General features: G+C 45.1%; 1 protein-coding gene across 1 annotated transcript in view; it reads right to left on the bottom strand.

Annotated features, from left to right (window-relative positions):
* LOC125446753 (sorbitol dehydrogenase-like) overlaps positions 1-15,232 on the bottom strand; it is a 59,805-nt gene that overhangs the window by 3,027 nt on the left and 41,546 nt on the right. Inside the window, exons 7-8 of the mRNA XM_059640119.1 lie at positions 10,041-10,219; positions 6,244-6,365 (exon numbers count right to left, since the gene is read on the bottom strand). Coding sequence (XP_059496102.1) covers positions 6,244-6,365; positions 10,041-10,219 — 301 coding nt within the window. The remainder of the gene's footprint in view (positions 1-6,243; positions 6,366-10,040; positions 10,220-15,232) is intronic.

The following is a 15,232-nucleotide window of genomic DNA, read 5'->3' as shown; positions in this document are numbered from 1 at the left end:
CATGTGTTAAAATCATCAGCCTATGGGGATGTGAGTTTCTTGATGTTCTGACTCAGCAACTGGTCTCATTGACCTTACAGAAAATGGTCATTTCAGTTCTGACTGTTTTCTTTATTTTGCACTGATTTATTTGAAGCAATCCATGGTCATGTGACCATTACAGTCCTTTTAGGTCAGAGCATGTCCTTTTAACATCACTTTAGACAACAAAAGGCCTCAGGAATTAAAAATGAAATGATGGAAGCTGAAATTGAGAGTCCATAGATTATCATGCCACAAGCCAGCAGTGAGTTGGAATACTTTCCCCTTCTCTGGATGGTGCATCTCCAACAACACTGCAGAGGCTCAACACACTATCTAGGACTAAACCGACCTGCTTGACTGACATCCCATTTAACAATCACTCTCCTCTGTGACTGACCCACAGTGGCAGCAACTCAGCAACAGTTACCACACTGAGCCCTGCTACCACCTCCTATTCTTCCTTGTATACCCGGAGAGCAAAGGATATTTAGTTTTGGAGCTCCTCCAGAAGAATTACGACATGAAGGCAGTTTTTACGCATGGTCTTAATTTTAAGTGCTCATACACTTCAGTTAAAAGTGAGCTGGTAAGCCCATTCAAATTCAGGGATGTCTGCTCACACTGTTACTTGAGAATGCAGAATTTTTGCTTGAATTAGCATGCACTTGAAATAACCTCGTTTGCTGTCTCAAAGTCAGTGGGGTTCTCGCCTCAGGTATGAAAAAGCAAACTTCATGAACTTGCCTCAACTGCATGCTCAATAGCTGTAGCTTGGGTTAGCTCAGTTGGCTGGATAGCTGGCTAGTGTTACCAAAAGTGTAGGTTCAGTTCCTGCACCAGCTGAGGTTACCATGAAGGACCAACCTTCTCAGCCTGTCCCCTCTGAGGCATGGGGATCCTCAGGTTAAACCACATGGTGACTTCACGTTTTTATTAGAGATAATGGGAACTGCAGATGCTGGAGATTCCAAGATAATAAAATGTGAGGCTGGATGAACACAGCAGGCCAGGCAGCATCTCAGGAGCACAAAAGCTGACGTTTCGGGCCTAGACCCTTCATCAGATGAAGGGTCTAGGCCCGAAACGTCAGCTTTTGTGCTCCTGAGATGCTGCCTGGCCTGCTGTGTTCATCCAGCCTCACATTTTATTATCACGTTTTTATTGTTGGACTGGGCACTTCCGTTGCTGTGCTAACCTGTCACAAGATGTAAAGAAGGCAAACACCCTTCCCACATCCAGTATAGTGCTTTAATGGGTAGACCTGAATACCTTAGCCCTTAGGTATGAGTTAGTCAGCTTGAACTGTCTCTATTTAAACTCCCTTTGTCTTTGGTTTCCCCCTCATGGAATTCTCTTTCATCTCCCTGCTCTCGTTCCCGTCTCTCTCTCTCTTCTTCCCTTTCCAACCTCACCTTTTCTTTTTTTGTGAAATTTGCTTCTATTTTCTGTGCAAGTCCCACTTCCCTCAGGTTTTCCAATTTTAATGCATCTGCTACCTTTAACTTCCATTTCTGGGCATTTCACTGCCCGTTTTGCAATTTCTGTTTTTCTAGCTTTCGGGTGAAACTTCATCTTTACATGTCTAGCTACTTTTTTAATTCTTCCAAAGTTAATGCATTTAATTTGCCATACATTATGGTCCACAAAAGCATTACCATTTAAAGTGGGCACCTCAGTTCTTGATATTACAGTCTGAAGGAAATCTTGTCACAGTTTCCAGTTTTCTTTAAAAATAATTTATTTTCCTCCATTCCAATTCCACCAGCCAAGCTACTAAAATGGATTACAACCAGGAGTGGAGGGGCCCTGTTCCTCTTAGTCAGTAACAACAAATCACTAAACTTCTTTGCAACTTGCGCGCTTCAATGGCAATGCTGGTAAAATTAAGGAGCTGATCACCAGCTTTACTTGAGTGAAAGCAGGAGCAGTTTTATTACTTACAATCCATGAAAAAAAAATCACCAAACATGTACATAAACATAGGCATGAAAGTTAGAAAGGGGTGTGTACAGGCAAGAGAAAAAGGCTACGCTACTTACAAGTCCTGAGATTCCTTGAGATCTTACAATTTAACAGGGAGAAAAACAGAGAGAGGGAGAGACTTTCTTGTTACTACCAATCTATAGCTCTTTTCTGCCCCCCCCCTGTTGCTACTGCGACTGAAATACAGGTCCTTTGCATATTCCCATATTTAGTTTCACTATTTTCTTGCAAGCTGCGTAATCCATAGGCAACCGTTCATATCCAATATGTATCAAGCACAAGCAAACTGCAATAGGAGATGTGAATTTCTTGACGATCTGACTCAGGGTCTAGTCGCATTGACTTTAGGTAAAATAGTAACTGCAGTTCTGTTTTGTTTATTCTACTTTGATTTACCTGATTTAGTCTGTGGTCACATAATCATTGCAGCCATTTCTGGTCAATCTGCATCCTTTTAAAATCACTTCAGCCCACAAAAGGCCTCAGAAGTTAAAAAGCAAATGATGAAAGCTGAAAATTGAGAGTCCATAATATTACTGCTATCATGACACAGTCAGCAGTGTGATGGAATGCCTTCCTCTGGTCTGGATGGGGCAGCTCCAACAACACTACAGAAGCTCAACATTATCCAGGACTAAACTAACCTGGCTTGATTGGCACCCCATCCACCACATTTAACATTTACTCCCCTCTGTGGCTGTCACATAGCAGCAGCAACTCAACAACAGGACCTTCCAAACCTGAGACCTCTATCAACGAGAAGGGACGAGGGCATGGGAACACCACCCCCTGCAAGTCCTCCTCCAAGCCACTCACCATCCTGACTTGGACATATCACTGTTCCTTTACTGCCACTGGATTAAAATCCTGGAACTCCCTGCATATATTAACTGTGGGCATCCCTACATCAAACAGACTCTCTCAGTCAGACCATTGGCAAGAGGCTAATACCCAGTTGTGCACCCGACAATCAATCATAAATCACCTCAGAGATGTTCACAAGGAATTAAAGATCCTTCTCAAATCATCTGATGAAATTAGGGTGAAGATCTTTTCAATTCACGTGCCTCTAGACAAAACTCCACAAATTAAGTCCTTTCATTGGTTTGTGTCAATGCAGTCTAACCATATGCCCCCTCCTAGTTACATTATCCTTACCACAAAAAAGCAGTGGCAGAAGAGTAGTGTGTAAGGAAATGAAGGTCTATGATGAACATAGTCACAGTCAACAAAGACCTTTCCTTAGCTTGAGAATAAAAGGATTCTGGAATGCGTGTTGCCCTTGAGAAGATATATTTAGCTTTGAAAAATCTGATTACCAGTGCATTTTAGGATCTAAAAGCCAGGCAATTTGACCCTCATTCCAAACAAGCAGTACAATTCACTCGGGAGCAAACCAATGTCTCTTCCTTTGAAGCCTCACCCCCGTGTCACGAGAAATGAAGGCCCTGTGGGATGTAGCATTTTGAGAGTCACTAAACCTCACACACGGTCCTGGAGCATGACAGAGATTCCGATCAGTCAGGTTCAGCTCTGCAGCACATGCTGACAGTGCAGCTGTATGAAGGGTTCTCTTTCAGGTTACATTCCACTTTGAAGAAATGGTGATCTCTCTCACCTTGATCGTTCACTAGTCTGCTTGTGTACATTACTGCTATGGGTCAGGTGCATCTATCAATTGTGTCAGCTATCTACAATTACTTGCTGAGTGCCTTGAAAAATGTATTAGTATTGTCTATTTTATTTCAGATTGGTGAAAGCTCAAACCACAGCACATTCCATTTAAGAATTTCTCACAAACACAGCCCCTGCAAGGAAGCTACTTGCAATAATCCTTTTACCTCAAATGAGCATTAAAATTTGAGTTAACTAGCATCAGGCATTATTGCCTCCGTGTACTGTACCATCACCCACCGCAACCAAACTCTCCCCTCTCCCATAAGACCATAGTTCTTGCAAATGACTGTCATCACAGAAATTCACTTCGTCTCAGATTCTACACAGCACAACATTGCTAATCACTGGTGTCAGGCTAGTATCTTGGGAAATGGCATAAGCACACTTTAATAGCTACAGTATTTTCTCCACATGGAGCCATACAGCACAGAAACAGACCCTTTGGTCCAACCAGTCCATGCCGAACATAATACCAAACGAAGCTATTCTACCTGCCTGCTCCTGGCCCATATCCCTCCAAAACTTTCCTATCCATGTACTTATCCAAATGTCTTGTAAACATATTACTATACCCACACCCACCACCTCCTCAGGAAGTTCATTCCACATGTTTTTCAGTGGTTTTAAGATCGCTGTCTCAATGCAGTGCAACACACAAACCTCTTTGCTACCACAAGGATTATCAGCCCCTTCTGTGTCCCTCCTTAGTCAGGCACTGGGCCTACTTCAGTCCGGTACATAAGAGGTAGGAGCAGGAGTAGGTAATTCAGCCCCTTGAGCCTGCTCCTCCATTTGATACAGTCATGGACAATCTCATTTTGGCCTCACGCTCCAATTTCCTGCCCACTCTCCCTAACCCTTTAACCCATTACCAATTAAAAACCTGTCTCTTCCTTCAATGTATTCAATGTCCCAGTATCCACCACATTCTGGAGTAGTTATTTCTACAGATTCTCAGCCCTTTGAGAGGTAATTCCTCCTCATCTCTATTTTAAATCTGCCACCCCTTATTCTAAAACTATAACCTTTCCTTTTAGATGCCACACAAGGGGAAACAAGCTCTCTTCCTTTAGCATCTTCCGTATCTCAATTAAATCTCCATCTTCCTAAACTCTATTGAGATCGGGTCTAAATTGCTCAGTCTCCCCTCATAAGCCAAGCCTTCCACCTTCTTTCAACTGTCCTTAATGCAATTACATCCTTTCCCAAGTTAGGAGACCAAAACTTGACATGGTACGTCAGGCGGAAGGCTGTTCCATTCTGTCTGTGACTGGCTGATGTTAGCTGGTACCCTCAGAGGCAGAAGTTTCCAGTTCAAACGCGAGTCTAGACACAACAGTGTGGCTGAGAGGTCAGTGCAGGGTTGCTGGGGTGCAGCACTGCAGGAGGTGCCACAGACATTCAATCAGGCCCTTGTCTGCTGGCTCGAGTTGGTGGGTTTTGCTACTTTTGTTGCCCACTCTTCCCAGCATCCATGTGGCACAGATTTGCAGCTGGATTCCTGAGCATTGATTCACTAAAATCAACAGGCATTCCAATCTGGTGGGACTGCCTTGATAGCAAGTGGTTTTACTAAAAATGCAGCTCTGCAATGCTAAAGCATCCACAGAATCATAGAACCCCTACAGTGCGGAAAGAGGCTACTCGGCCGATCGGGTCTGCACCAACACTCTGAACAGCATCCCACCTGGGCCCGGTCCCCCAGCCAATCCCCATAACTCTTTATTCACCATGCCCAATCCACCTAGCCTGCACAGCTTTGGAATCCATGCAAGAGCTGCCACTGAAAGGAATGAGGAATTGCTTGACCCTGAGGCACACTCAGGAAGAGGCCTTGGATGCCCCACCAACCTCATTCACTGCCCCACTCCCTGCACAAAGTAGCAAGACCTGAAGTTAGTGGGAGGGGCAGTGAAAAGAGGGATAGTAGCTCAAGCTAGGGACAATGCCAGATGGCACTCTCGCAAGATAAGTGGCTGTCTGAGCGTATGCAGCCAGCTGAACGGCCACCTTAGCCAATGCCAGGGTGGCTGGCAACATACACCTCCAACATGTTCAAAGAAAAGATCTTCTCCTGGTGCCCGAGTCAATATCCTCCCCTCCCTCAACAAGGGCAGACTTCACAGGCTCTAATGCAGCGCGCAGCAAACTTAATTATTCTTTCAGAGATAGTAGAAACTGCCGATGCTGGAATCTGAAATAACAAGGTATGGAGCTGGATAAACACAGCAGGCCGGGCAGCATCAGAGGAATAAGGGTCCAGACCCAAAACGTCAGCTTTCCTGCTGCACTGATGCTGCTTGGCCTGCTGTGTTCATCCAGCTCCACACCTTGTTATCTTAATTATTCTTTTGTCTCATTACTGTTTGCTTTGAGTGTAAGTGCTGCCATATTCATTGGAATAACTGCGTGCCCTTGAATAAAGGTTTGCTCCAGGACATTTGCAAGATATGAGATTTCAAGGCAAATCAGTGTGTGTTTTTCGCACAATTGTCCCTCTACAGGTCAGATCACGTAAGTATTTAAAGAACAAACTGCAAAGGGAAGCTGAATGCTTACGTGTTTGTATATCTAAAGGTACCCCGAATATCCACTTCTCGGACTGTTGCGTGTGTTACAGGAACATTTGCTGTTGCCAGTCCCATGCCAACCAATACGACCATCCCACCAGGTTTGACAGCCTGTGAAAAGCAAAACACAATGAGACGTGGCGCCAAGCAGCTCCAGCCCCTAAAAGATGTGTCATGTCTAAGCGAAGTTTGGGCTGGAGTTTAGACTCTTCCCCACTGGCGGGTTTGAAGGATTTCCCTTTGCCTGCCTGCTCATCCTCAATCTGTTTGAAATTTTAAAGTCAAAGCCATCTGACACATGGGCAATTCAGGCCCTAAATGGCTAATTAATGCTTATCTCATATTAGTCCAGCGTTAGAACGTACAACACATTATTGAATGAATTGAATTTAAATTCCACGATTGAAGTAACCAGTGGAGATTTGAATGAAGGTCCCCAGATCTTTAATCTGAGTCTCATGATAACTTATCCAGTAGCAAAACTGTTACGTATGGTAATACCTTCATGGGTCTCAATTCAACATTCCTCTTACTGAGTGTCCTCACTTAAAATCAGGGTTGCATTGCTGAACACTGTGACAAAGTGAAACAACTTTAAGCGAAGCATCTTTTCCCATAGGAATCAACGTTAAAACTAGAGTCAGGTTTTCAGGATTCCTAAAAACCTGGAAAAGCCGATATAAAATTTGAAATGCTGTTCAACACGTGCAGCACTGCGAATTCTGAGTTGAAATGCTTGCGAAAGAAAACAAGGAAAACTTCAGTGAATAAAGTAAGCTTCTTCCTTGCAGAGAAATTGTAAAGAAGTTTATAGCACAGCACAAATGCAGTGCAAGTTCCTCAATTATTGTTTTGCACAAATACTCCAGAGAACAGCAACTCCTCTACGGCACAGATACAAACAACAAAGAAATTTGAAAAACAAAGTTTAAAAGAGGCACTTAACATCTTTGCAGGGGCCCAGACACAACAGCATCAGCATTAGAGTGAAATTGGCGAGCATTGCAACTGATGCAATAGAAACAATGACATGAGATATGTCCAGGAACAGTGACAGGGAATGGCACCTTAAATGGGAAAATAGGGCATTAAAAAAAAATCATGAAAAACAACTTTAAAAGCAGAAACTTAATAACAACACAGATTATTGTTATGTGAGCTCATCCAAATCTTATCTAGGCTACACAAGTATTAAAAGTAAAGGAGGATAATTCACTACTGCACTCATTTCCATAGCTACCTTAGCACAGCTAAAGGCTTTTCTAACATGTGGACTCTCCCGAGCAAAGGTATGAAAAGTACTGACCTCATTCTGATCTTGGCGTGTGGATGTCACATGTGACAATCATCACACCTTTCCTGAGTCTTAGTGTTTAAGCCTAACTACGGCAACAACAACGACGTATGAGCCAACAATTACACATCAGCTGGATGCCATAACACAATACTGGGAGCAAACCTTAGGAATGATGCTATTGCATGAATAAGCACACTGGAGGCTTGCAAGATTAGTTCCAATTTGAGTTCTTAAAAGAATGCCAAAATGCCAATTTTTTAACATAGGCACAGTTAGTGGGAACTTTGCCAGACAGGTCTATTTAATTTAAAATGTATGGATTAGTTTTACTGTTAAAGCACAGCCAGGTGAAAATATTAAACACATTAAAAAATTCAAATATGCCCTACTTCCGTTTAATGAGTGCTAACACACACATTCTTGCCAGGCATTCAAAGATATCAGATGCTAAACTTGGCCATGTAAGACACAGGTAAAGAGGGAAAGTCAATAACCATTTCATTGATTTGCTACTGGATGCTTGCTTCTCACTCGGGCTCACCAGTCCTAGCTGGTACATTCCTTTCTCTCCTGCAGTCACTGTGTAGAAAATCCAGTTTTTTTTCCCAACGAAAGTCTCTGCCTTTGTTGGTTTGTAGACACTTTCCCTCAGCTAAACAGGACTCAGAACATAAATGAAATTAAGAAAGAAGGGGAGATGGAGATAGTTGCTCATTCCAACAGAAAACAACAAATGCTGGAGATCACAGCTGGTCAGCCAGCATCCGTGGAGACAAAACAAGCAAACATTTTGAGTCTAAATGATTCTTCATGCAAAGGGGGCAGCACTTGTGCTATTGTTGGAGGTGGGAATTGAGTGTAGACTACTGGGGAGAAAAGATGTTGAAGTTCAGATTAAGCAATGAAGATATACACAATGAAAGAGACGACTAGAATTCCTGTCGGAGGGAAGAGCAAAACTTCTTCGCAGTAGGCATTCCTCAAAGAGATGTGGCAATCGATTAAACAAAATGTAGGAGCAAATTACTGCAGATGATGGAATCTGTATTGAAAACAGTAAATGCTGGAGATCACAGCAGGTCGGGCAGCATCCATGGAGAGACAGCACGTTCTCTATGTTGGATTTGTGCTTCAAAGATTGTAGAAGGACTGGCTCAAGTCTCTCATTGCTTTTCTTTAGCCATTAACTCATAGCCAAAGTGACTGAATATTTCTTTAGCCCCAGCCATTAACTCCTGAACGATCCACCTTCTGTTTTTGATGAGCTAGGAAGGAGCTGTTCACCAGACTCTCTGGGGAACTCTGTAAACATTATTTCTCCTTGAGATTAACCAAAAACAGCAAGTGGCGAGAAAGCAGAGACAATGTTTTGGGTACTGTGACCCCTTGTTCTGCCACAAATGCTGCCAGACCTGAATTTCTCCATCAATTTCTGTTTTTGTTTCGGATTCCGAGCATCTACAATTCTTGGCTCTATTCCTATGAAATGAGCTGTGGCATTGCAATGCCAATCAGCAGTGACTTCAAAAATCAGTGTCCTTTGATTAGCAAAAGTGTTGTTCCTCCAAATAAAATTTCAATGTCTATCCATATATTGGAATTCCAAGTTAATATTCTATACAGGACACCATTGTATGCAGGTTTTCAGTCATGTGGCGAAACTGATGAACCTGGGACTGATTTTTGCTGAGCGTTAACGGTTAAGGGGAAATTGAGTAGAGGCAGTTAAAATTTGGAGGCCTTTGGTACAGTCGGTAAGGAGAAACTGCTTCCCCTGGGACCTGGGTTAGTATCAGAGGGCACAAATTCCAGATAATGGACAAACAATGCAGGGGAAGCTAGAATTCTTTCTGCAGTGAACTGTTGTGTCTGAAAGGAGGGTGCAAGCAGGTTCAATCCTAACTTTCAGTTGGGTGCACAGTTGCAAAGAAGGAAATTGTCAAGCCTCTGGAGAAAGCTGTTGGGACTGGGATTAATGTATAGGCTGTTTCAGAGAGCCTGCACGTACATAATGGAAGAAATGGTCTCCCTTGCGTATGTATTTCTGTTGCTCCTATGATCACAGCTGAATCCTGTGTCCTCTGCTATGCCTATAATGTACCCAGTTGATTAGGTCTTGTGGTGCAGAGGTAGTGCCTCTTCCTCTGGGCCAGAACAACTGGGTTCAAATCCTATCTGCCCTTCAGGTTTTATCATAACACGTCTGAGGGTAAATTTTCAATGTGACAATAAAATATTACCAGTTTCTTTGGGAAATTTGCACTTGGAATACAGTATATTGTTTTTCTATATACACCAATTTAAAGAAACATGTTATACTCAAGGTCAAGAGATGTCACCACCTGGACTACATATGGACACCCAGCTGAGAATTTCAGAAAATATCCCTGCTCAATCTTTAGCTTTATGCTTTTTTTTTTGTCTAATATTGCACTAATTAACAGATTTCAAAAAAGCTCAGGGCCTCTGTGTTGAATCCCAGTACTTACATAGACACCAGCCTGGGTACAGGTATCAGAGCCAGTGCATTCGAGGCAAATGTCTGGCATAGCACAGAGAGAGTTCTTCACTTTCTGGGCCAGTTCCATAGGGCATGTACATTTATCGACCTTCAAGACAACAGTGGCCCCCATGCATTTTGCCTTCTCCAATCGATCCTGACACATATCTGAAACAAAAACACAATGCGATTGAAAGTTGCCACCAGAAGTTTCCAGGAGCTTTGTTTTTTTGCTACAGTTGTGACTCTTTCTGCATTCTAATTTAGCCCCCCTCGAACTGCTCACGCTACCCATCACAAACGCCTATCATAGAATAGAATCTTTGAGCACGAGGAGGCCATTCAACCCCTTTAGTCTGCTTCCCATTCATTGTGACCATAGCTGACCATTGAGCTCAATACTCCAATCTCACCTCCACCCTCATATCCCTTGATCTCTTTAGCCTTAAGAGCTATACCTACCTCCTTCTTGAAATTACATAACGTTTAGGCCTCAACCACATCATGCGGTAGTGAATTCCATAGGCACACCACTCTCTGGGTGAAGAAATTTCTTGTCATCTCAGTCCTGAAAGGTTTACTGCTTATCCTTAACCTATGACCCCTAGTTCTGGGCTGCCCCAATGTTGGGAACACCATTCCTACACCTAACCTGTCAAGCCTGGTGAGAATTTGATAAGTTTTATGAGATCTAAACTCCAGTGAATACAATGCTAATCTACTTGATCTCTGCTTGAACATCAGTCCTGGCAACTCAGGAATCAATCTGCTAAACTTTTGCTGCACTCCGTCTATAGCGAGAACGTACTTCCTCACATAAGGAGACCAAAACATCACGCAATATTCCAGGTACGGTCTCAGCAACATTCTTTATAACTCCACTTTAACATAAACCTTGTTTACTGCTGACAACCCAATCTTCCATCTAACTTCATCCATTATGGTCCAACCACTCCTTCAGTGCCTGCACCTTCAGCTTCCTGGACTTCTCTCACTAAACCGCTTGCATTTTTAGCTCTCTCGCTCTCTCTCCTCTTTTTCCAAACCTGCTTCTTGGACCAAAAGCTGAATGGCTTGCCACCAAAAGTCATGTGGGGCTTTATTGAAGGGTTGTTCGCCAAGCAGACTAGCAACTTGCCCTCACTGCCGCTCCAACATTCTGCACACGGTTATCGGCATGCTGACACGGATTGCACCACTGATTTCTGATTCCGGAAAATGCTGACCCGCATGGAAGTTCGTCCAGAAGAATAAAACAAGTGGAAATGCTGCTAGTACGTGTTCTAACTGGACCTTATTAAACTTGCTTATTTAATGATCTAAACCTGCTGTATCTGTGGTGTCCCTCAGGTCTGATTCCAGTTCCATATTGTGAGGCAACGTACCTGGAAGAGCTTCCTGCTCAGCGCGCATCGGTTGCATCTGCATCATCTCTCAAAGGCCGCTGTTGGAAGGATAAGCGCGGACGTTCTGAAGGCTTGGTCAAGAACGCTTTCTGAAGCTGCCACAGCAATTCTCCAACAGTGGCCTGGTGGTCCTGATGGATGGGGAGGTGTAAGGGGCGGGGGGGGGGGGGGGGGGGGGACCAGTAGAGGTGTCCACAACATGGCCTTCGGATCAGTGCAGTCGCCGCCATCTGCTGGAATACCCAGCACTGCCACAGGAAGGTCAATGGCCATCTTTACTTTGCCAGGCTAAGTGCCACACTCTTCTCTCTGCTACCTCATACTCGCTCTATCTCTGCTGCTGTACCCACCTCCCACTCTCAATGCCTGCAACATCTTCCCTCAGTCACTCTCACCATGTTTGTCTCTTGGTGTAGCTCCACTGCTCAAAAGCACAGGGCCTAACTCTGTGCCCACACAGAACATGAACACACGGATCAATGGTTGTGTTGGGAGCCCGCTGCACCTGCAACAGGGACAGGGCATCCAAAGGCCGGTGGGTTCTTGCTGACACCATTGGCCCTCATCCTACAACATCCATATTTCTTTCCTCGGCCTCAGTGTCCGAAAAGATCAGTGTGAATGAGGTGGTCAGTGATGTCTGGGGCAAGGATAGGGGGTTGGGGGTTGTGGGGGCAATACATCAGGGCAGCACAGTAGCTCAGTGGTTAGCACTGTTGTTTCACAGTGCCAGGGATGCAGGTTCAATTCCACCCTCGGGTGTGCGACTGTCTGCGTGGAGTTTGCACGTTCTCCCCATGTCTGTGTGGGTTTCCTCCGGGTGCTCTGGTTTCCTCCCACCGTCCAAAGGCGCACAGGGTAGCTGGATTGTCCAAGGAAATGGTGGGTTATAGGAAAAGGGTAGTCAGTGGGTCTGGGTGGGATGATCTTTAAGTGGGTCAGTGTGAAATCAATGGGCCAAATGGCCTGCTTCCACACATCTATTACCACTAGGATGGCCAGGGATTTGAAGGTCTGCAGCTCTGTGTCCTGATGTTGCTTTGTCTCTCAGAGCCTCACATCCATGGGTGTTGAAGCCCTGGCCCTCACTGGATGAGACACGCTTACCCCAGCCACACTGAGGGTGGTCACTGCTCCACCTTCTTCCCAGTGTGATGGAAGGTAACAGTGAGAGCTCTATGGCCTCTGTCTTCCAGCCTCTGCCTCTCCATATTGAGAAGGTTCATGACAGCCCTTCGCTGGGAACCCTGTAGGCTTCACAGTTCCACAGGCTCCCAACCAACCATCTACATGAGCTTAGACCTGCCATCATCTCTCAACGAATTCACCAATTCAACCCTGACCCTCCTGGCATATCAGGTAACTGTGCCAAGTGTGGTCCTAAAACGCACCATGATGCCAGGCTGCTCCAGACAGCAAACACCCCTTTCCAACACAGCCGTTTCCTGTATTTACCGCAATTATTATGCCCGTCACTTTCATCATCATCCACCCTTCCCCTATGAGCCTGTCGGCTACCAGTTCTATACTGGCTATAACTTGCAACCTTCCTGCAACAGTGCCCTCCCCGCTCTGTCATGCCCCTCCAACCCTCCCACCCTTTAGGTTCTACGCAGGGATCAATCGACTGACTGGGGATGAACCCCTTGAGCAACTGATCTGGATAGTGGCAGATGAAAAATGACCACACCTCTAACAGGAGGCTGGCCATCTCCTGACCCCTTGGTCTGGCCACGTGTGACCCACTGACTGTGCTCCACTAGCAGGCCCACAGAAGCACAGAGCCCCCACCCTTGACTGGATGCCTTCCCATATCCAGTTCCCTGGGCTTGTATTGGAGGCTCCCTCCGAGTCCCTGCACTGGGAGCCTCTGACTGATGGGAATCCCCACATACTTTAATGGATGACTCCACTAGGACTTTGAGTTAAGGCTTCTGGCTTGCTGCATACAGATTTGACACCTAAGCTGTTGCCACATGGTGTAGGTAGGAGATTGACATGGCACAGTGCCATACAGCGAGATATACACCACAGCTTCATCCTTTGACTGAGGACTGCTGACCAGCAAGACAAGCCATTGGTTGTATGATTGCGTCAACTGGCAGGGGAAGGCAGACCATAAGGGGGCCTAGATGGTTTGAGCAGACACAAAGTGAGCAAATGCTAAGCCAGCAATTGAACAGCCCCGAGGTACAGCTTGATCCAATCGGCGATCTGGGATCTGATTTGTGTGTCCGTGCTGCATTCTTTCAATAGCAGTTGTCAGTGACCCCTGCAATCCAAGTCTGTGCTTCATGAGCGGCTGCAAAGTGTATCAGACAGAATCCACGATGATCCGTGAAGGGTTAGTATTTGTCAGCTGCCAATGTTCTTGGATGAGGGGTGCATGTGGCATGTGCCCCTAGATTGTGCCCAAATGCTGTTTGCTCCTAACTAACTTGAAAGTCCTTCAGCGCAGTCAGTGAGCTGAATCCATCAGATACCTGCTCCAATTTAAAACATAGTTTTCTCATCATCTAGCTTGTTTGTATCAATACAGTGAGTTGGGCCATTAACAAGCTGTTTAACAAACAATAATCCCCTTAATTCGCAACTCGCTGCTGTCTAGCAAGAAATTCACCATGACACTTAGCAAAAGTACAAAGGATGAAGCAAGAAGCCCTGTCATCGAGACAAGCCTCACTAGTCACAATCCCACCATAGCCCACGTTGCCCAATGAGACTCCATCCTGAGTGTTTTTTAAAAATTTATTCATGGGACATGGACATCCCCGGCTGGACCAACAGTTATCATCCATCCTTAATCGCCCTTGAGAAGGCGGTGGTGAGTTGCCTTCTTGAACTGCTGCAGTCCATGTGTTGTGGGTAGATCCACAATGTCTTTAGGGAGGGAAGATTTTTGACCCAGTGACAGTGAAGAAATGGCAAAATATTTCCAAGTCAGGATTGCGAGTGGCTTGGAGGGGAACTTGCAGGGGGGTGTGTTCCCATGTGGTTGCTGCCCTTGCCTTTCCAGATAGAAGTGGTCATGAATTTGGAAGGTGCATTTCTGCAGTGTATCTCGTAGATAGTACACACTGCTGCTATTGGGTGTCGGTGGTGGAGGGAGTGGATGCTTGTAGATGTGGTGCAATCAAGTGGGCTGCTTTGTCCTGGATGGTGTTGGAGATGCATCCATCCAGGCAAGTTGCGAGTATTCCATCACATCCCTGATGTGGGCCTTGCAGATGATAGATAGGCTTTGGAAAGTCAAAAGGTGAATTACTCACCACAGTATTCCTAGCCTCTGACCTGCTCTTGCAGCCACTGTGTTTATGCGGTGAGTCCAGTTGAGTTTCTGGTCAATTGAGAGTCCCAGGATGTTGATAGTGGGGTATTCAGTGATAGAAACATCACTGAATGCCAAAGGTAGTGGTTATATTGTCTCTTATTGGAAATGATCACAGCCTGGCATTTGCATGGTGCAAATATCACTTGCCATTTGCCAGCCCGAGCCCAAATATTGTCCAGATCTTGTTACATTCGAAAATGGACTGCTTCAGTTTCTGAGGGGCCACGAATGGCGCTGAACATTGTGTAGTCATAAACAAACACCCCCACTTCTGACTTTATGATGGAGGGAAGATCACTGATGAAGATGGTTGGGCTTAGAACACTACCCTGAGACAACCGTGCCGAGATGACCTGGAGCAGAGATGACTGACGTCCAACAACCACAACCATCTTCCTATGTGTCAGATTCGGCTCCAAACAGCACAGAATTTTCACCCTGACA

Source organism: Stegostoma tigrinum, chromosome 36 (genome assembly GCF_030684315.1).
Source record: "Stegostoma tigrinum isolate sSteTig4 chromosome 36, sSteTig4.hap1, whole genome shotgun sequence".
Lineage (NCBI taxonomy): Eukaryota > Metazoa > Chordata > Chondrichthyes > Orectolobiformes > Stegostomatidae > Stegostoma > Stegostoma tigrinum.
This window is presented reverse-complemented; position numbering and strand designations above follow the sequence as displayed.